Source organism: Danio aesculapii, chromosome 13, assembly GCF_903798145.1.
Source record: "Danio aesculapii chromosome 13, fDanAes4.1, whole genome shotgun sequence".
NCBI lineage: Eukaryota > Metazoa > Chordata > Actinopteri > Cypriniformes > Danionidae > Danio > Danio aesculapii.
Window position 1 is genome coordinate 29,099,666 of NC_079447.1, and position 22,147 is coordinate 29,121,812.

A 22,147-nucleotide genomic window follows, 5' to 3' on the forward strand; every position below is an offset into this window, starting at 1 on the left:
CAAAATGCAACGTCCCCACAACATAGGGGTACATCAATCTGACGTCATGTTGACAACTTGTGCCTGCTGGGTGTTTTAGGCCATTTCGGTCATCACACAGTAAACATCCGTCATCTCTTCAGTGACATGCATCTAAACAGTCTCTGGGTCATTGCGTGTAAAGATTTTGGACATCTTATTGGACACTTGCTTCCAAACAGTTTGCTGCAATTATAAAGCGCTCATATCTTGTGGTATCTCACTATGAGGCGTTTTACCTTCTATGTGCGATTTGATTGGACAGGAATCACAGGACTGATTTTTCTAATTCCTATAGACAAGAAAAAATAAAGTAGTGACTGCAGGTTGAAGGAAAGTAGTGGAGTAAAAGTACCAATTCTTCACTAAAAATGTACTCAAGGGAAAGAAAAAGTACACATTTTTAAAACCACTTAGTAAATTACAATTTCTGAGAAAAACTACTCAATTACTGTAGTTAGAGTATTTATAATTTGTTACTTTACACCACTGGATGGTAGTCATGATATGGGGAAAAAAAAAAACAATCTTAACTTCCATTTTATGGCTTTTTTTAAGAAAAACAATGAAACCAATGTGTGTGTAAGAGTGTCAACTTTATTTTCTTTCAACAATACAAAACATCACAAAAAATGCAGCATTAAAAAAAAAACTTAGACCGAGAAAACATAGACTGGTTCTTAAACAACCAGCATGAGTCCATATGATCTTTCTGCACATCTCTCTGGCAGCAGTATGGATTCAGCCAAAGTATGCTAAGCATCTTCAGGTTTGTCAGCTGGTGGGCCGCAGGGCTGCAGCATCTTCTCCATTAGGTTAAAGCGCACCCGAGCCTTGCTCTCGTTCTCTGAGACGGCGAAGTAGTTGAGAAGGTCGAAATGACCCATGTAGGAGCAGTACGAGTCTCTGTGCTGGTTAACCAGCCATTCCCACTTGCTGGTGTCTGCGTGGCCCGTGCCGATGTATTTGGACTGCAGATGCTCCAGCTGACTGTGGATGTTGTAACGGTCTGTCATCTTCAATCAGAAAATCTGTCTCTCTGACACAAAAGACAAAACAACAATTATTATTAAATAAAAATAAGCCCGCCAAGAGTCCAAAACAATAATAAAATACTAATTAACTGTCGTCATAAATCTTCATGTGTTGTTTGTACTAGATTTTACACACTTGTGAACTCAGAAGTGTTTTAATCGCTTAAAACATGACAGAATTTAGTATAATACTTCATCGAATAATTTTCATATATATTAATAAGCACAGGTGAGAATAAGCATGTTGATTCATTTTGACTATAAATCGTGTCAGCCTCAAACAGAGTTGTCATTTCTTGTGAGACCAGCAAGACTGAGACGTAATGGCCTAAATAACATTCTTGTTATATACACATGTATATGTATGTATATGTATGTATATGTATATGTGTGTGTGTATATATATATATATATATATATATATATATATATATATATATATATATATATATATATATATATATATATATACACACATACACAAATATATATATATATATACACAAATATATATATATATATATATATATATATATATATATATATATATATATATATATATATATATATATATATATATATTTGTGTATATATATACACAAATATATATATATACACAAATATATATATATATATATATATATATATATATATATATATATATATATATATATATATATATATATATATATATATATATACATACACAAATATATATATATACAATATATATATAGATATACACAAATATATATACACACACACATATATGTATAGACACACATATATGTATACACACACATGTATGTGTATGTGTGTATATATATATATATATATATATATATATATATATATATATACTGTTTTCAACTACTAGATAAAGTACCTGTTTTAAATGCAATTTGGAGTGGAATTTGCATAAAGAAAAGACAATAATAGCGACATGTTAGGGCTGCACAATATATCGTTTCAGCATCGTATCGCAATGTGAACATTTGCAATAGTCCATTGCAAGTATATGCAATGTTGAGCTAGGGCTGGGCGATAAAATTTATATCGGTATTTATTGACCGAACACCATTATCAATATTGATAATAAATACTACGTTTCGGTATGAAGGCTATAGTTTTATTAAAACGTGGCTGCTAAGCACGCACCTTGGAAGCAGTGGCAATAAGCTTAGGGTGTCAAGTTTGTCATTTCAAATGGAGATGTGTGCTACGTGCACGACACGCACATGGGAGAGACGTGCACATGGTGTGCAAGCGGCGTTTTCCAGGTACATCTAGTTAAAAAACAGAGAAACTTTTCCGCAAGCGCTAGAATTAACCAATCTGCTTCACATTTTGTACGGAATATACACATTTCAGTAATAACGGCAGACTAATTACCTCAGACAAACACAAAGCACGCGCCTTTCACTTCTGGTCAGAATAACAACACATGCAAAAAGAGTGCCGTATAGCAGCAGTGAGGAGATTGTACATGAAAAAAAAGGATGTCGCCAGAGCGGCTTTTCGTTTTCTTTTTTTCTTGTGCATCCCAGCCACAAGCTCCCTATCTGAAAGATTTTTTAGAATAGGGGGTAATGTAGTCATTCAACTTTACAATTTGTTATGTTCAGCATGAATTTGAATAATGATGGCTGGTTCCTTTATTTGAAAGCTCAGATTTGATGATCATAGTTTTGTTTAGTGTTTGAGGTTTACTGTATCATTATTATTATTCACACCTTAAAGATGTTGATCTACCTTTACTATTGCACACACTTTGTAACATTTTATTTATAAAGTTTAAGAGTCTCTTTTACACTTAAGTTAATTTTATATCTACACACACACACACACATATATATATATATATATATATTTTTTTTTTTTTTGACTTAAAACTCTTGGCCTTGGTAATGTTGGTAAATTTAAATATGGTGGTTAAATAGCAAAATCCTAATATTCCTAAATGTATTGTTAAAAATATTCAATAGTTATTGATATCGAATGATATGAAACATAATATCGTGATAATTTTTTTTAAATTATTATTTAATGTCTTTAAGGGCCTGTGCGGGATTTAAAAGCATGCAGGCCTAAGAAATTTAACTGTTTTTAACTTTGACAAATTCTATTGAATCGTTTATAAAACGAAGACTATGCAGTATTATTTAACATTTGATTATTCATTTACTGTATACCTGAATACAGTTTGACTTGTCAAACAACAATATAACGCAGTTTATATAATTAGTGTCTTTTTTAATTGAATTTATCTCTGCCTGTAGATTGTTGCTTATATTTTATGCACTTCCCTACAATCATCCCAATCAATCTAAAATGATCAATTCTTTCCAAATAGTTATTCAACACATCTAGTGGAATTGGATTCATATCGCAATATATATTGCAGAACAAAAATATTGCGCAATGTTTGATTTTTTTCAATATCGTGCAGTCCTACGACACTGTATTTTAATATTCTTATTATTTTACAAACACATTGGTAGGTCTAATTCAAAAATTGGAAGAATATGTGTTTTTTCACATTTTTTTAATGTGTTAATAACTCAAAAGGATTGCAAATGTCTAAAAGAATATCCTTATTTTGTTGTTCTCCAAAAAACTACTGTTAAGGTCTAGTAATATTTAAGACCCTTTATGTGTCATTTCAAGAGACAGGTTTGTTTTAACGTTGCACAATAAGTAAATCAATAAAATGAACACATTTTCTAAACCAAATGTGAACAACTGAGCTAATACAGCTCTTTTAAAATTTATTTGAATGAAAAATAGACTATAAATGCATCATGTCTCAATCTAGAATACAGATCAGATCAAGACAATAGAACAAAATTAAATAAATATATAATTTGTCCAATGTTTGCATAACTGTATGCAGTATTCTACAAGTATTACATCAATCTTTATCTTCTTTTAACGGTAGACTGTTACTCTTAATTCCTATTGAATTCTTGCTTCGTAAAGGTTCAATTCAAAGACATATTGTGATATAGATGCAGATTCAAATCCAGATTGTTAAAATTTACCAAAGAAATCAAATCTGGATCATTTAGGCTAACTTATAGCTCATAGGTATTGCACGTTTACAAAGCATGCTTGGTTTAACGCAGTGTGACTAAATCTGTGCGTTATTCTAAATTAAGAACATTTTGCAATATGAAAAGAAATTAAATCTATTATTTCATAAATTAAAACAAAGACCTATCATCATAACGTATGCTAACGTTGCGTAAACAAACTAGCAAACTAGGTATGCTAATGTTGCTAAATTACATTACTTCAAATGATTTTCTCCCTCGGCTAAAACTAGTGGCGGTTATTACTGTAAATGTTATCGGTATACTTACCTATGATGAAAAACTGTGATGTGTTGGGGAAAAACGAATGATTCCTTCAGCAGTTACTGTACACAACAGCTGCGCGAGGAAAACAGACTTCACCCGGTCAGGAAATAGTTACTCGGAATCTGTACGTGAGGAAAACATCACCGCAGCCAAGAGTTCCGCTTTGGTGTAAAGCGCTGCTCATGCTGCAGTGATACGGGATATCATGTGATATGATAACGACTGGTTGATTATCCTTCGTATTACATAAATGTGGGATGTGTATAGGTGGAATATTGATTCTTGCTTACATTACGTTTTATTATTAGGTTACGTGACTATCATAAATACTCCTCTAGGAAATAACAGGGGGTTGAAAAAAACAGTCAGCTTAGCAACAGCTTGAACATTTGACTGATATTAATAGAAGATGCATAACAAAAATAATGTTATTGTAAAATATCTAGGTTATATAACGTCATTACATACATTTTAAAAGTCCTCCATTTTAGGTTTCTTGCATTAACTGAAGAACTCTAGGTCTTCGGCTGACTAATAAATATTGTATGATCAGCAGTCTAAAGGAAACTATTTTTAATGTTATTGAGAGGAGTACACTTTACCGTCTGATTGAAGTATGTGATGCCCAAAAAATCCACTAGTTGTCATCAAGTCAATCAACAGCACTCATTACAACATTTCTTTTACCATTGAAGTAAAAAACAAAGAAATCCCTCCTGCCATGTAAATCGTTTTTTGGTGAAAATCTGCAAGGTAAGCTTATGTTTGTACATTTTAAAAACTTTACATTACAAAGTTGTTACTTGCACATGATCACTGTTCCTTGCTGGTGGAATCAATTTCCATTCCCTTAATCTTTAATCCCTGTCAATATCTGAGAGACAGCTGAAAAATAATGTGTTCAATCAACACTTAATTGCACCCTACAGAAAAAAAATCAATACTTTCACTTCACATTATTTCTCTATTCTTGCTTTTATTACTGTTAATAATGCTTGAAACTAAACATTAGGAGAATGTTTTCTTGTTATTTTGGCCTTTTGTTTAATGAATCATTTGTTACATTACTCAATCACTGGAATCTCACTTATAATACAGTTGTCTGCTAAATGAATAAATGTAAATGCCTGATGGACATCATAGGTATTTACATTAGATGTCAATAGAGCCGCCATTTTAGTGTACAGGGTAGCGCTTCTTTGAAATGAATGTAGGACAAAGGTGCAACGGAGTACTGGTAATGCAGAGCCAGATATATTTATATATATATATATTTATGATTGGGAGTTTTCCCAGTGGTCAGGATGCAAATATTAAAAAAATTAATTAAATTACAAAAATTATAATTTTACATCAGTTTTCTACATCGATGGATATGTGACAGTACAGGCATTGCGAGTGTTTGTGTGCATGGAAATGTATTGTCCTCCCTACCTGTTAAATTTGATCTAATCCATGTCCTGAAACACACCCCCTCTCCCACATTCACTTCTAATGCTAATGAAGGGAGCAATTCGTTTGTGAATGAATCTCTGTTATGAACAGTTTGTCCCTGCGTCTCAGTGTGCATAGTATCCACCTTTCTGATCTAAATGGTATATAACATTTGTAATATTCAATAATTTAGGGTGGACAGTGCACATTGAGGTGCAGGCACTGTTACGTTATCAGGCATCCAAAAACTAGCCTTTACTCCACTTAGCAGACAATAATGCAAGTTTCTGGTACTGCAGCGTCTTGTTGTCATATTTAATTTACATTGTTTGCTTATTTTATTCAACAAAACTAGCATAAGCCTAGTATTTAGAGCATGTTGGTGCTACTTTGTCTAATGGTCAGTGCATTAAGAGACTGTATTATCATCAATAACGTGACTTGTTGAGCGCAAAAGTTCATAATATACAAAAACGTAAAAAACCAAATCTTACCTATGAAATGTTATGCCTTAATGCTTTGTTTGTCCATTACTACACTCGTACACAGTCCAGCATCTTCGCACTGGCATTAGTTTTGACTTGTGCGATTGAATGACATTTGTCCTGGGAGCATAAATGTGGTGGCGGTATTGACGCATGCTCAGGGTCCGTATGTGATATCTAGTGTATACAGTATATCTATGAATGCACATGGGCAGACGCTAAAGAGTTTTTGTCATGACTTATTACTTCTCTGATTGATGGAGATGTTATTTGTAAAATCATGTGCAATAACAGGTTTCATTGGGGAAAACAATCAAATGAAAGCAGATCTTATTTCCTTTTTGAAAGTGATTAAGAATCTTTGTCCTAAAGCGATTGGGAAAAACAAGCATGTGAGTCATCAAAAACTGAATCATGCAGTTGGGAATGGGTTTTATTTATCTCCTTAATGCAATTTTGAGGAAATGACAATAATGGTCTCACTTCTGCAACTCCTATTTTTGCTTAAGATTAACAATCTGTCACTAATGGAGTCTACAATTGACAGTATCAGTGGTCAAACCTTTATCTTATTGGAAGCAAAACTAATGTTGTACATTTTGCTCTACATGCAGACCAGTTCTTCTTGTGCAGTGCATTTATCTGAAAACAAGGTGACGGTGCAAGAACGTTTCAAGTGAAAAAACATCTGCTAAACACGTTTTTAACATTTTTAACATACTTTCTAAATAGAATGATTATTTTTTGACCAGAAACACATATTGTATTGTAGGAATTAGATATTGCAGATAAGCAAAAACTGCATAAGTGATACCAGTGATTTGTGTGCTTTCTATTATATGTGAGTCATCTACTATAAAAACACTCAAGCTCAGATCCCAGTAATGATTTATCTCTTTAAATCAGCTACATTTGATGTAAAATCTTTAGAGAGCAGAGACAGGTGTTAGTGGAATCCGTGGAAATGTGATAGCTGAGAATCACACATTAAAAATAGTGCTTCTTGGCACAAAGTCAGCAGCTCTTCTTTTGTCCTCACAATGACATAGTGCATGAGGTGTGAAAATCACCAGCTTTCTGACAGCCGTGTTGTTTTGTAAAAGCACAGCACACCAGGTATGGGGTTAGAAAAGGCTAGAATTTACAGAAAATAAGAAGAAAGAAAAAAAGATTGATTTGGGAGTTTGTTGAATTGATCCATTAATACAGGAATGTATGAAACTCATTTTTTCAAATTTTTCATCAAACTCGTTTTCTCATTTCATACAGTGTTTTCAAATGTATAAACTTTAACACCTCTAGTTTGAAAAAAGTCAGGAACGTGAGTGAGTCCAGCTTTGTTTAGGTGGGAGTGTCGATGGTGAAAGAGGAAAGGGTTTGCATTAAAAGGGGAGTTTTATTAGGTGTACACACAGATTTTCACAGCGGCAACACAAACACAGACGCAGAGGGGATAGGCAGTGACTACGTTTACATGGACATCAGCAATCAAACTATTTGCCTTAATCTGAATAAGACAATAATATGATTAAGGTGTTAACATGAGTTGCTTTTTGAGTATTCCTTTTATGATCCCGTTTTACACATAATTTGATTAATATAATTGCATCATTATAATGCTATCCCCATTTCCCCTGGAGTTTCATGTAATTTTGTGTGTTTCATTCTTAATTTATCGTCTTTAATCGAAGTTTGGCTCTTTCACTTTCATTCAGGAACATTTCATGCATTCCCAACCATGACAAGCTATATTGGATGTGAGGAACTGCTGGAAGAGTGGTGTTTTAGTGGAATTTTTGATATCGCACACCGAATGGGAGAAAAAAACCCTCCTCATTTCTTGGTAGATGCAGAGACTCTGTAGGTGCAGAGGATAGCGTCAAACAGCCGTATATCTATCCCATCACAAAATGCGTCGGAAATCATACACGCCGGTAATAGTTTGATTAAGGTGCTTACATGTTTACATTCGGAGAGCAGAATTTACAGCGGATCTTTCAGTCCATAATATTGTAGTGATGTTTACGTACTGTAAACTAAGAAACTAAATCAATTTGACTGAGGTATGTCTTTAAAAACCGAAAGAGTACTGTTGACGATACTAACTAACTTTGCCATCTGAATAAACATAAACAAAGAACATTGATCACACACTTACCAAATTCTTAGAGACAGGACAATCAACATGAAGTGGAACTGCGTCTTTTTAAAAAGTATATGAGTAGCAAATTTGGATTTCCCCATTTCCGGATTTGGAAAGCTCTCGGGTAAAAAATGTTCCTTACAAACAGTTTTTTGTCGTGTGTTAGCAGACCACTGTAATCCAACTGCTTCCACTTTCCACTTACACAATGGTCTCACCGCCGTGACGCAGGTTCAAAATTTCTTTTTAAACCGGAAGAACGAATTTTCTCTAAACAACGCAAAAACAACCAATTTTCACTTGTTAGCTAAGTATATGTGTCCTAATAGTGTTTTTAGCAATGTGGGACATATATATGACTGTCAACATCTAAAAAAAATGTGTTTTGGTGTTTTGTGACCCTTTAAGAATAATGCCATCTTAGTGTGGATGTAAGGTCAAAAAAAAGAGGAAAGATGCCTTGTCAAATAAAAACTCATTACCACTTACCACTGATATTAAACACTAATGTGGTCAAATGCATTCAATTATTCATGAAAAACACCTACTCTCTGACCGTATTTTTGAAGTCCACAAGCCAGACAGGACTGAAATCATAGGTTTGAATTGAAAATGTTAAAAGCATGACTTTTGGTTACAAGTTCAAACCACCTTCTGTACTTTTGTGGCAGTCAGAGCAGGAATAAAAGCTGCTACTCTACTCTTCTTTCATTCAAATGTAAATTGCATGAGCTTATTTTGCAGTATTACATGAAAAGATCAGAAAAAACCCAATCGACCATAGACCTTTCCATCAAAAGGCATCAGGAAAGATGAAAGTGAACAAAAGAGATGCATTAAAACTCTCTGGTCTCTTTGGTCTATTGTGAAATCGTCAAGCAAAGCACATCTTAAAGGTGCCATAGAATGAAAATATGGATACTTCACCATATCATGAGGCTCATACATCATTGTTTCCATGTTGTCTTTGTGAAAAACAGGCCAATCAGAACAAAACACTCACAGGATTGTTAATATGTACACCCCCAGCAAGTCTTTGATTGGTCACAATGTTTCCTAATGAGATTACAGCAATAATATTTTCCCCTTATTTTCTGTTTAACAGCTTATTTTTACACAGTATCAAATATGTGCGGGACTCTTATTTTGAAAAATGGACAACTCTGAGACGAACAATTGCTGCGTCCCAATTAGCATACTTATATGCCCTAAAAGTATGTGCTTATTTGTGAAGGAAACGTATTTACTTTTGAGTGTGTAACAGAAGAGTATGCAAGCTTTGGGACATACTACTTCCTCATTGTTATGTTGCTAAGTTACAAGCCCTGTCAATCATCAACACATCATCCACATTTATTTCATATTTAATTTCCTACCTTATTGGAGAAGCAGCAGCAGGATATTCTGCCATTCACGAGTTATTCATGCAGAGAAATCTCCTCAGCTCTTTGGGTAATTATGCATTCTGAAGTTAATGTCCAAACATATCTTGATATAAGTTCACATTGTTGTTGCAGATTAAATATAAGACAGAAAACGTGATTTAAATATTTTACAGTTGGCTAGACATTAATTAACAATCATACAAACATCTTTACCGAAGCCTCTCTACTTGATGGTTGGTCTCGCGTGTCCATCATGTTTGTAGTTTATTTACACTTTTTACCTGCGTTTGTAGTTCTAATCAAATTCACCTCCAATGTGCAATCCATGGTGGGCAATATTAGAGGTTAGAGTATGGACGCTTCTACACTTAAATTTTTTTTACCGGAAATAGTAAACCATGTGGGAGCCTTTGGCACACTCTTTTCAACATACTACCATTTGGGACATACACGTTTATATGTTATCTCTCTCTTTTGGTACTAACCAATTTTAACTTGAGATTTCGGAAACCAGATCTAAATTAAGCGAGAATGGTCAGATCGGTTAGAAAACTGGGTGGGTCGGGCAGCGGGTGAACAAAGGCGGAATATACAGCTGGAGCGGTCGGGTCCGGAATAAAACCTGGCGGGAGCGGGACTAAAATATTCAGTCCCATGCAGATCTCTAGTATGAAGTATAACTGAAGTATGATTATTATATGATTTTGCACTTGTGTGTGCAGAGTACATCATACTGTGAGCATCATGACATGACAAGCAAGACATGACAAGCATTAGAACAGTGCTCAATAATATTCACAATCTTTCCAAATAAGGTCAAAGCAGAGCTTTCATAGGGCGAATTCTGGAATTTCTGGATCGTTTACTTATCAAACTTATTTATCCCCATATCTTCTATGTGAATATCAGAAAATAATTTATACTTAGGGTATAAATACCATCAATATTATTACCTTTAAAACCAGCTGTCAACATGGCTTTAGTTATAAATGATGTTTTTAAATCAAGTTAATGAAAAACTCTGTAATGGTTACCTCACTCTCATATGATTTAAATCTTGCATGACTTATTTTATCCGCAGAATTCAAGTAATTTTTAAAGGAAATCAAAAAGGGTTCAGAGTTATTTTGAACCCCATTGATTTCATCATATAGACAAGCAAACAATGACAGAATTTTAATTTATGCGTGAACAATCCCTGTTGCCATGGCTTCATTATTGATCACATTTTAAATGAGCAGAAAAGCACAATACAATACTCTTATTGGTGCACAGGGACACTAAAGCCTATTCTGTTTCTGACAAAAAAACGAGATGTTCTTCAAGGTGTCCGAGTCATTAAATAACAATGTTTATAAAGATCCCTCACTCTCTGAGCCATTTTACAATTAATTAGATCAGATTCAACGGAGTCAATTACTACTGCGGCAATCTTTATTACCTCAAGTTTCATTAACTCTCAAGTGCACGTTGTAGAAGTATTTAAAGGAGGATTTCATCCACAGCCTATGGAATCCATGTCGAAATTTAATTAGCTTGTATTCATCAAAGCCAGCCTTAGGGATGAAAAGAGGCAGATATATAACGCTTTTTTCCCGCCGCATGGTGCAGTCAACCTAAATGTTCCTTCTTGGTTTCACGATATAGACTCTGTCTTCGCAATTATTTTTAATACATTACCATATGTGCCATGGAAAAGAAACAATCTTGCATTGTTGTGAAAATCCTACACCCTAAGGCTACAGTTAAATGTGAACTCCAGTAATGACCCGAACTGCCGCTGCTGTTTCTGTGGCCTCAGGTTAAATGTGCTGAGCTCTTCTTCAGCTCTCATACTAGCTCTCTGTTCTTTAATTTCCCCAGGGTGTTGCAGCAAGACTGCATGTGGGGGGAAATTCTGCTACAAAATGACTCAAATGGCAGCTCAAAGGCCAAGATTATTTGATTCCAAAGTATTAGAGAGCCATATTATTGGCCCCTTACAGCTGGCACTGGTCTCAAACTAGATAAAAGCTTCTGGTGATAACTGAAAACAGCTGCTGCAGTCTTGTATTTTCTGTTAGTTCTTCTTGTACTAAAAAGTGCCCATTTACACCTGGTTTTTGCTGATTGGATTACAATTTGACGACTAGTGTAAACGGTGCCTAAAATGGTCAAATAAGTTTATACAAACATATGCAATGTCATTAATATTGTGATAGAAAAGCTCTGTAGCTCAATAATGTTAGATGTTATTGTATGTTAAGACTCAGGTGTCAATTCCAGTTCCTGGAGGGCCGCAGCTTTGCACAGTTTAGTTTCAACCCTAATTAGTTTTTCAGGCTTGTTTGAGACCTACAGGTAATGCTGCGGTCACACTAGAGTTTGTGTGTGCGAAATTCTGATGTACAATGCTGATTAAACAGGATAATTAGACATTAAAAAAGCAAGTGATTGGTCCATGTTTTAAATATCTGTCCAGAGAGGTCATGTTTTGATCTTCGATTTGTCTCATGCGTGTTAAGGTGAAGTCATTTTGCTATTTGAGTGTCCATTGTAAACACTGTACACTCTTTAAAATGCTGGGTTGTTTTAACCCAATTTTGGGACCATTACTGGAGAAACATGAGTATTGGTTTAAAACGTTCAGTGAAGCTCACACTGAAATGACTTTAAAACCAAGCACCTTTTTGTCAATGTGGTAAATCAATGGGATCAACTTGTATGCGTTAAAATCATAGACTGTAAAATATATGGACGTAGCATCCGTGACGTCACCCATAGGTTTCTGAACACTGCAAAAGAAGCTACAAGTAGGCGCGGCCAACCGTCGCCATTTTGTTCGCGCGTCATCGCACCCACGGCGGGATACCAAACAAGGGCAAAGAGGCGGAGAGTGAGCGGAGCTACAGACACCTGATGGCACTTTGCTTAGACCTGGCAGACAGACTTTACTTTGGGAGAAACGCTTGATACTCTATTACCTGCGACTCGTTTGTGTTCTGACCATATGTGCTTGGCTGTAAACTATATCAATAAAGAGTTTAGACTTTTAAAAACACTGTAGTAATACATTGAGCCACTAAACATTGTTCTTATGACGTTTTTCTACAGGAGGAAAATGCAAATTACTTCCAAACACTTCAAATATTGTGTGTGTTAGTAAATGCAAGACTATTGATGAACTCCAGGCATAACACTGTATGATAACGCTTCAGATGACTGTTCTAGAGGCTACAGCTAATCAATCTGTCAGATTCTAGAGTGCTTTATGGGTCTAAAGAAAAATGTTAATGATAAATTATCTTAAATAAAACAAATACATTTATAGAGATGGTATACAAGTATATAACTTTACTCACATGGGAAGCAGAGGCCACGTGAATGGTTTGTGAGCACAATTAAGTGCACACAGCATCCCATATCATCTGATAATTGTAATAAATAATCCCAAAAGGCAGCTGACTGTGTAAAGCCACATAAAACAACACAAAAATAGGATGAATATGCCGAGATCAGTGGCTAATCTGCCGGATTCAGCTGAGGTGAAGTGACGGCGACCAGCGAGACCTAGCTGTCACTCAAGTGGCCACGCCCTTAATTATCCAAGCTTAATATAACCTAATATAAAGGAAATGGATGAGTTATAAAAAAATTCACCCCCCTCACAGTTGTCATGGAGGGTAATAATAGCTATATGAACCAAAATCGTTCTTTGTACCAGGCTGTAAACACCTTTTTTTCTGCTGTAAAATTGCAATTTGCTCTATTATGGAGCCAGGACTAGCGGAATTTTGAAGAATTGCAGTTTCAGTTACTTCCGTATTGGCTTCCCGAGGGAGAGCGGGTGGTTGCCGCTTGGTTAAAATGCATTTTGCCCCCTTTTTCACCATTGTCTGACTTCCTATTGCAATGACTGGATTTCTCCCATCAAACATTGGTTATAGTGACTACACTGTAAAAAAAAAATCAGTTAATTAACAGTTTCTGTATTCTGTGTTTTCTGTCTATTTACAGTTGTAAATTGCATTATGGTACCTTGATCTCTGCTCTGTCGACTTTTGATGTTGAAAATTGAACTCTACAGTTTAACAAAGGGACTTTTATAGACATTTTAGTATAGTTTGAGCTAAGATATTGTTTAAGAAGTAATATTTAGAGAACTAAGTTTGTAAAATAACAGAAAATGTACTGGGCGTATTACCAGGTTTTTGCAACATAATATACAACACCAACCCAGACAATATATCACTTCAAACTATTAAAAATGCCCAAAAAAGTAGAGATCAAGGTACCATAATGCAATTCTAAGCGAATAAAAAAATACATGAATAACAAAATATGGAAATTGTCAATTTACAGATTTTTTTAAACAGTTTACAGTGTACAATGGTTAACTTTTACAGTCAGGCCCTTGTGCTATGAAAAATTGTGTAACACAATCTGGGGTTTGTTTCCCAAACAATGACGCAACTCATAGTACGATCATAGTACGATCGTTTTGGAAAACAACGATGTAGTGACGAGTGTTTTCCAAAACCCGTAGTTCTCTGTCGCAGATCCGTCGTTTGAACCATGTTAGTTATAAGGTAAAATACCCATAATGATGCTCTAAATGGGGTTGAGTAACAACTTCTTTACAGAAGTACCCCATAATTTCTTTGTGCAAATTATATTGTTTTACACGTACATGAATTTAAAAAAAAATTCTATGTTTTGGTTAAAACATGCACTCCTTTTCCATATGAATTGAAATATATGTAAACGGCACATATAAGACCTATATATGTTTCCTTTACAAATTTTATTGAGAACATTACATATTCTATTCAAAACATAATATCACTTACAAAAGCTAACACAAATTCTAATATCATATATAAATCATATAAAAAATAAATAATGAGGTTATTTATTAAGAAATGAAATTTTATATTTATTACTTATTTGGGAATGAAAAAAATCCTATTTTAATAGTAATAATAATAATATTAATGATGATGATGATGATGATTATTATTATTATCATCATTAAGTAGGATATTGTTTATTTTACAATTTTACTTTTACAATTTGGCACATGCAAACCACTGCAGAAATGTTCTAACGAAGTGGCCCATGTCATATACTGATCCTACTATAAATTAAAAGCATTAACGTTTGCTATGTTTTTTTTTTCACAAGCTTTGGAGACGTAACATAAATTCTGCTTTTAAAGAATAGGTCACCTACAGCTTTCCTCATGAGCCACGGCTGTGTTCAAAATGACATCAATGTTTTCAAAGTGCACTACGAAGGGAGCGCAATTGTAAACATGAAGATCGCTAAAACTGAACTGTAAAAATACTTTGAAAGCAAATTACACCTAAAAGAGATGACCTTAATGTTTTTACTTTTATTTTTTAATAATTTCAAGTTTAAATGTTAGAATGCTCTTAACGAATAGGGCATAGGGGGAATACCTGGGAATATAACACAGCCAGGAACTATGTTTCTAACTACAGCTCCAGAGGTGTAGTTGCAAGCATACATGTTTATGACGTAGTTTGCAAATGTTTGTTAGAACGATGGATTTGGGAAACGCCAATGAGCTATGTTTGTAATGACGGAACTTGCGACCTTAGTTGACTAACGATGGTTTTCGGAAACGCACCCCTGCATGGTACAATTTTTGCCCCCACATAAAATTCTCCTTTGAATGAATTTCTATTAAAATGGCTGGATTTTGGCAACAAAAATAAATCAAAATATTTATCCTGACTACAAACTCTTGTCAAATGATAAATCACATAATGAAATCTGCAATTTTTAACCAATTGTAAAAATCTCAATTATGTGGATTTCTATTAAAATTATTGTATTTTATGCCCCCCAAATTAATCAAACAATAGCTAACATCACATTTAAAAAAAATATAAACAACTGTTCACTTTTACAGTATTTACATTTCACATGTCTCATTTTTTATTCAAAGAGACTTCACTAAAGGCATTCATTTTTAATCCGTTGAAAATGTTGTGCCCTTGTGAAATTCCACATTTTCTGAATTTCTATTGAAATGATTGGATATCACCTGCAAAAATTAATAAAGCAATAGTTAGCATGGTCATACCTTCTGAAATATAAACAGTGATTCAACAGTGATACCAGTCGAATTCTTATGCTATGACAAAAACAAAATTACCAAAACAATAAACATATAAATCATCCCCAAAATGTGAATATATGTTTTTAAAAACTCAGAATGGACCTTATTGGCATTTAGCTTGATAAAATATAATTTAATATTATTGTTGTTGTTAAAAACTGACTCAAAACACCTGAAGTTTCATAACCTTCAAACCAAATCTAATTATTCAGCGCAATCTGACTCAAAACACATAATACATTGTGAATTATTTATTTCTGATGCTGCATACAGAGAAATCTAACAGAAACACCTGCACACAGATCTTTAAGGTAATTTAAAGCATAAAACATTTCCTTTTTTTTCAGACAGAATGCCTTGATGTGAGTGACAATCAGACGATTACATTGGACATTTACATAAGTACAAGAGATTTGCATCCGAGTACAAGCACAATACATTTGTCACCACTGAAGCATGAAAATTATCCATTGTTGCGAGAGGCGTTTCTTATTGTGTTTCGGCTTTTCTATGAAGTCCATGGTAAATCAGAGCAACAGCGCCAGCGTCACTTCCAACAGTCATCCGATGATTAATTTCAGTCACTCCGAAAGAACATAATTGAACAAGGCAGCTTAGCCAAATCATCTTGTTGGCCATGAAAGCAAGTTACAATCGAAATACGATTTAAGGGAAAGACAAAAACACTGAACATTTTGAAGAAATGCCATTTATACATCATTTACATAATTGTTCAATTTAGAATTGAATCGAGACTCTTTCTTTATACAAATAAACAGTGTCGCCACTTATAAAATAACTATTAGACTATTTAAATGTTAAAGGGTATTTAAGATCTATCTATGAGAGAATATAAATATATATATACAGGTGGAGATCAAAATTAGAGAACAACCTACAATTTCTTAAATACCAAAGTCACTGCTTTATCTTATTTAATGTTAACCTAATAGGAGGAAAACAGCACTTTTTAAGAGTTACATATACTCTGAAACACAGTATAAAAACGTAAATTAGATATTTGAAGAGAAGACTGATCAAAGTCAGTGAACACTTACAGAAAGATCCCAGTTATTGGTGTTAAGATGATGATTTTTCATTTTGAATGATCTGACATTTAATCTGGAATCTGGTTAGATGGTAAACTGTTATTAGAAACTCACATAAATGAATTGCTCAAAAAGCTTAAAGCCCATACTGGTTTTCTTTACAGAAACGGATCTTCTTTTACGCACTCTTCAAAGCAGTATTTGGTCAAATTAACAGTATTACCAATTATGGATTATGGTGATTTAACTTACAGATCAGCTTCAAAAACTTTCCTTCACAAACTGGATGTTATTTACCATGCAGCAATTCGAGGTGAGATGTCTGAATAACACTTTTGAGAGTAATTCACTGTTTAGTAACGGTACTATGCAGCGGGTTTTGGGTGGCCGCTGCGAACGGATACTATACACAAGATGGGCACCCGGTGGTTTTACAGCCTAAATCTCCAGTTTTTATAGTGAGTTTGTAAGATGGTGAGCTTTTATAAATTGACTGAAACCCTCATAGAGCAGCAAGAGAAGCTAGTCATTCCAAATTGGTGATTTCTGATTTCTGCATCTCAATACTGCGTCAATAACTCATTTAAGTTCCCTTTAAATCAGCTAGTCATCCAGGAAAGGCAAATGCACAAGAGGACAGTAGAATGTGGAGAATCTCAGTGGTCAATGAGTTCAACACTGCAGCTGGAACTGATCACTATGGTAGAGTTGCACTAGCTATTCGTAAGTTCTTGTTTAAACTGTAAACATAAATTCCACACTAGGGCTTTGTATTTACTAGTAGCTCGTTTATAACTAAATGTACTTTCTTTGGTCCCACCACATATTCTTAAGATAGAACGTAGTAAGTAGGTTGTAAGTTCTCTTTAAGGTAATGCGTAGTTACATTGAATGATGTAATATAATAAGCCTTTGAACTGTTTAACAGCAAAATAGGGAGAAACTATCAGTTCTTCATTATCAATCATGAGCTCAATCAACAGTTGCTGTCATCTCTGTCCTACCATAATTCATGAGCAGAGGCTGCTATAATATTTAGTTGGATTATAGAGTTGCGTTCAAACTAAGCAACACAAAACTATTTAGTAGTGTGTTAAGTTGTAACTTAGTGTCCCTTTTAATCGCAACTATAGTTTTAACTTAACGTCAGTGTGAATAGGAAGATGCTGAGACTTTTATTTAAGTATGTTGATGTACTTCCAACTGAAAAGGAATATTGAGTAGGGGGCAAGGCTTTTTTGCGCACCATTCCCTCATAGCAATCTAACAGCAGAGCCCTATAGAAAGTTGCGTCAACGTAAGTCAAAAATAATCGATCGTCACATGATTAAAGTGAACTCAAATTGTTCTAGGAAGCATACCTGCCAACATTTGTCCCTAAATACATGGGAGACTGGCCATTCCAGGTGAGGTGTCTCAATAACACTTTTGAGAGTAATTCATTTTTTAGTAACTGTACAGAGCAGGTTTTGGGTGCGAACGGATACTAACTATACACAAGTTGGGGACCTGAGGGTTTTACAGACTGTACCAACACGCTGAGGATTGAGAATTACGGGAGTTTTCCGGCAGAAATAACAAAACGGGAGGGTGTCGGGACATGGGTCTGAAATACAGGAGACTCTCGGGAAAAACGGGAGTGTTGGCAGGTATGCTAGGAAGTGCTTCACTGTTAATTCAAATAATGTTAGAAAACTTTTAAACACAAACAATCTTTTTTCTTTAACTTTGTACATTTTATAGCACTTTCATACACTTTCATATTGTACATTTTCATAGCACTTTGTACAAGTGCAAACTTCAGAGAACTATTGAGCTGCAGGCTACCATTGCTGTTGAAAATATTTTCCATAGTAATCAGGGGAGTTATCGCAACTCTACCTCTCTCAGTGGCTCTGACTATGAGAGTGTAAGAGAGGGAATTAATATGCAGTTGCTATTAATTCATAAATAAAAAAAAAAAAAAATTTCAGTAGATTAACTTGTACGGATTAATTATTCACATTAACAATAACAATGTTATCTAGCAAAATAAACATTGCAAATTTTGATTTCACGCTGAAATAAAGCACTGGTGCAACCAGCCCCAAGTTCGGTGATGGACATACAGTGACTGGACACACAGTCTCTCTCATTTTAAAGAATTTGGCCTGAAAGTTCACAGTAACCAATGGACGAATCAAAAGGCTAAAGTAACATTTGCTGAGGAACATGTTTTTTATGGACAGAAAACAAAAAGTGTGACGTTCCCTTTAGTGATGAAAGCAAGTTCAGTTCATTTGTGTCTAATGGGAAACATTATGTTTTTCATCAAACTGGAGAAAGACTGAACACAAAGAAGGAAAAGAAGTCAGTGAAAAGTGGAAAAGGAAATGTCATGGTTTGGGGAAGCTCACTGAAACATTATTCAGAGCAGGGGTTTGTGCTGTATACTTTTGACTGCTTTAACATTCAGAAATTTCAGTTGTTATATTCCTTTGTGCTAGAATCTTTACTGGTCTCTAAATTTGATCACTGTATTTTCAACAAAATAAACTGCCTTGGTTATTTTTACATCACAGCAGTTTTAGCAAGGAATGGCCACAACTAAAACTCCTTCAAACTTTGAATAATAAAGGTAATAATATTTTTGAAAAACAAATGCCTGTGTCTTAATTCCAAAAACGCAGAGAGCAGATTTGCGTTCTTCTAAAGGGAATTCTTGCAAGTTACCTCAGAAAAATTAACTTAGGAGACCACAAGAACACAGAACACATCCTGTGAGAAATGAGATGCTGTGTTCTTCCTGATAATCACATGACCTTCACACGTTTTTAACGGAAAGTTATTTAAACATTACATCATTCATACAATGATCCCTTTTCAATATATGTATAACATGCACTTACTATATGTACAACAAAGCCTTACAAATATACTTTGTTCAATACAAATAAAATAGATTTTAATATGAATTTCAGCATATAAACACCCTTAATGTGTTTATACTTTTATTATCATTTTCATGTTAACATTTACTTTCATCATAGGGAAACTCCGGAGATTATTAAGTTACATCTCTAGACTTTAATAATAGAAATGCTGCATCTCCCACCTTCTTTATTCAGCCACAATGACTTCTTGGACTTCTAGAGCAAGTACTGCACTCAAGTTTGCATCCTCGATATCAAGAACACATCTGGGATCTTTCACAGGTCCACTGTTTTGCAGTCTTGAGTTTTGGAATTGAACTTTGGTGGTTGATGATGACATTACACAAAGACATGAGGACGCAAGATCATTTAAGAACGCATATTGAGAAACAACCTATATATATAAAAAATAAAGTGTTCAGTAGTTCTCTAATTTTGATCTCCACTAAAGTGTTGAATGATGAATTACTGTAGTCTTAAATGCTGGACTAAGTTTACATCAGGTGCATGACTGTGAACATCACAGACAGTGAAATAAGCTTAGCTTATTGATGTGTCCTAGAGGGTCATTAACATAATATCCTTCATATTTCGCACTAAAAAATAGTTTAACAGTCTTTCCTCAAACTAAAACTGTGAGAGGCCTAGCAAGATGTTTAAAGAGGTTGAACCTACCGCTGACGGTGTCAGACACCTGTGGTGACCTGCGTGACCTCTGAGCTCATGTCAACACTGGGTTGGCTGCGGGACTCCAGTGATGACATCTCCAGGACTAGTCATACCTGCTGGTTTGTCCTGTCTACCGTGTGGCCGCTGGACTGACCATCACGCTGGGGGTTCCTGCTGCGGGTGGAGTTCTGCAGGTCCAGAACTGATGGGCTGGGAACACAGAACTCTCGAAAGCAGCGCTTGAAGTTTTCATCCAGGAAGGCATAGAGCACCGGGTTGAGGCAGCTGTTGGTGTAGCCGAGGGCGATGCAGAAATGCCAGGTGATGGTCTGCAGGAGAGAGCTGGGAATTGTCACCAGAGCCTTGATGATGACAAAGATGTGGATGGGCGTCCAGCAGACGATGAAAACCGCCACTACCACCAGCACCATTCGGGTGATGCGCCGGAGGTTGCGGTCCTTCTCCTTTGAGCCAGAGAGCATTCGCACGCTCTTCAGGCGGAGGATCATCAGGCCGTAGCAGACTGTGATGATGAGGACGGGCATGATGAAGGCGAAGATGAAGACACAGATCTTCAGGAGGTTCTCCCAGTACCAGGACGGATGGGGAAAGAGCAAAGTGCAGTCAATGATGCCATTCGCTACGAAAGAGAGAATACACCACAGTACAATAACACAGTGAGACATGTGAAAATCAATTCTAGTTTCAAGTAGTCATTAGATCCTCATGGCTTTGTTTACGGAGCTTTTGAGTCTCTGCTACAGCTATTAAACCACGTTTTGATTTTCTTGCCAAATGACTAGAAGTGACATCAATCTAAATTCACTCAATAACAATTTTCTGCTTCAACACTTCTCTAGTGTCTGTAAAATTTGTGTCACTACAGGATCAAAATGGAACGCTTCCAGTATTGAGAAAGATGTCTTAATGCATTAAGAAGAGATCAAGTTAAGCACTGGATGGGTGTAGTGGTTTACAATTGGTGGGGTGTAACAGCCTGGAAAAAATATGGTACTGTGTGTCATACTGAAGAAAGAGAGTTTTGTTGATTAATGTTAATAATCTTATTTTTTAAACAAGTTTTTTTATAAACACTTTTATAATAACACCCTATAACATTCATTCATTCACTTTCTTTTCAGCTTAGTCCCTTATTAATCAGGGGTCGCCACAGCGGAATGAACCGCCAACTTATCCAGCACATGTTTTACAAATCGGATGCCCTTCCAGCTGCAACCCACCTCCGGGAAAACACCATTTAAAAATGTTTATGCATATTTTATTTGTACATTTATATGTACAGTGTTTAAAGCATACATTTCTTGCAAATACATCATTTTGTTTTGTAAAATATTAATATCAATATATTGTAGTTTTGTATTTTTAATTGACAACTAAACTCAGTTTAATGGCATGTTTTATGTTCAAAAATATGAAAAAAATGACATGCTGTACTTGTGAAAGGTCAGTACACAAACTGGTGACTGGTTAATTGAAAATGTTAACTTTCAAATGAATATTTTAGACTAATT

General features: G+C 35.0%; 2 protein-coding genes across 2 annotated transcripts in view; both read right to left on the minus strand.

The window, feature by feature from the left end:
- Positions 1 to 595: 595 nt before the first annotated feature.
- Positions 596 to 4,537, minus strand: sf3b5 (splicing factor 3b, subunit 5). The gene is made up of 2 exons (XM_056470937.1): positions 4,415 to 4,537; positions 596 to 1,057 (listed from the first exon to the last, which is right to left on the minus strand). The coding sequence occupies exon 2, from the start codon at positions 1,032 to 1,034 to the stop codon at positions 774 to 776; it is 261 nt and encodes an 86-aa protein (XP_056326912.1). The 5' UTR covers positions 1,035 to 1,057; positions 4,415 to 4,537; the 3' UTR covers positions 596 to 773.
- An 11,696-nt stretch (positions 4,538 to 16,233) lies between these two features.
- Positions 16,234 to 22,147, minus strand: part of oprm1 (opioid receptor, mu 1) — a 33,583-nt gene continuing 27,669 nt past the window's right edge. The window contains exon 3 of the mRNA XM_056471520.1: positions 16,234 to 21,255. Coding sequence (XP_056327495.1) covers positions 20,723 to 21,255 — 533 coding nt within the window. The 3' untranslated portion in view covers positions 16,234 to 20,722. The remainder of the gene's footprint in view (positions 21,256 to 22,147) is intronic.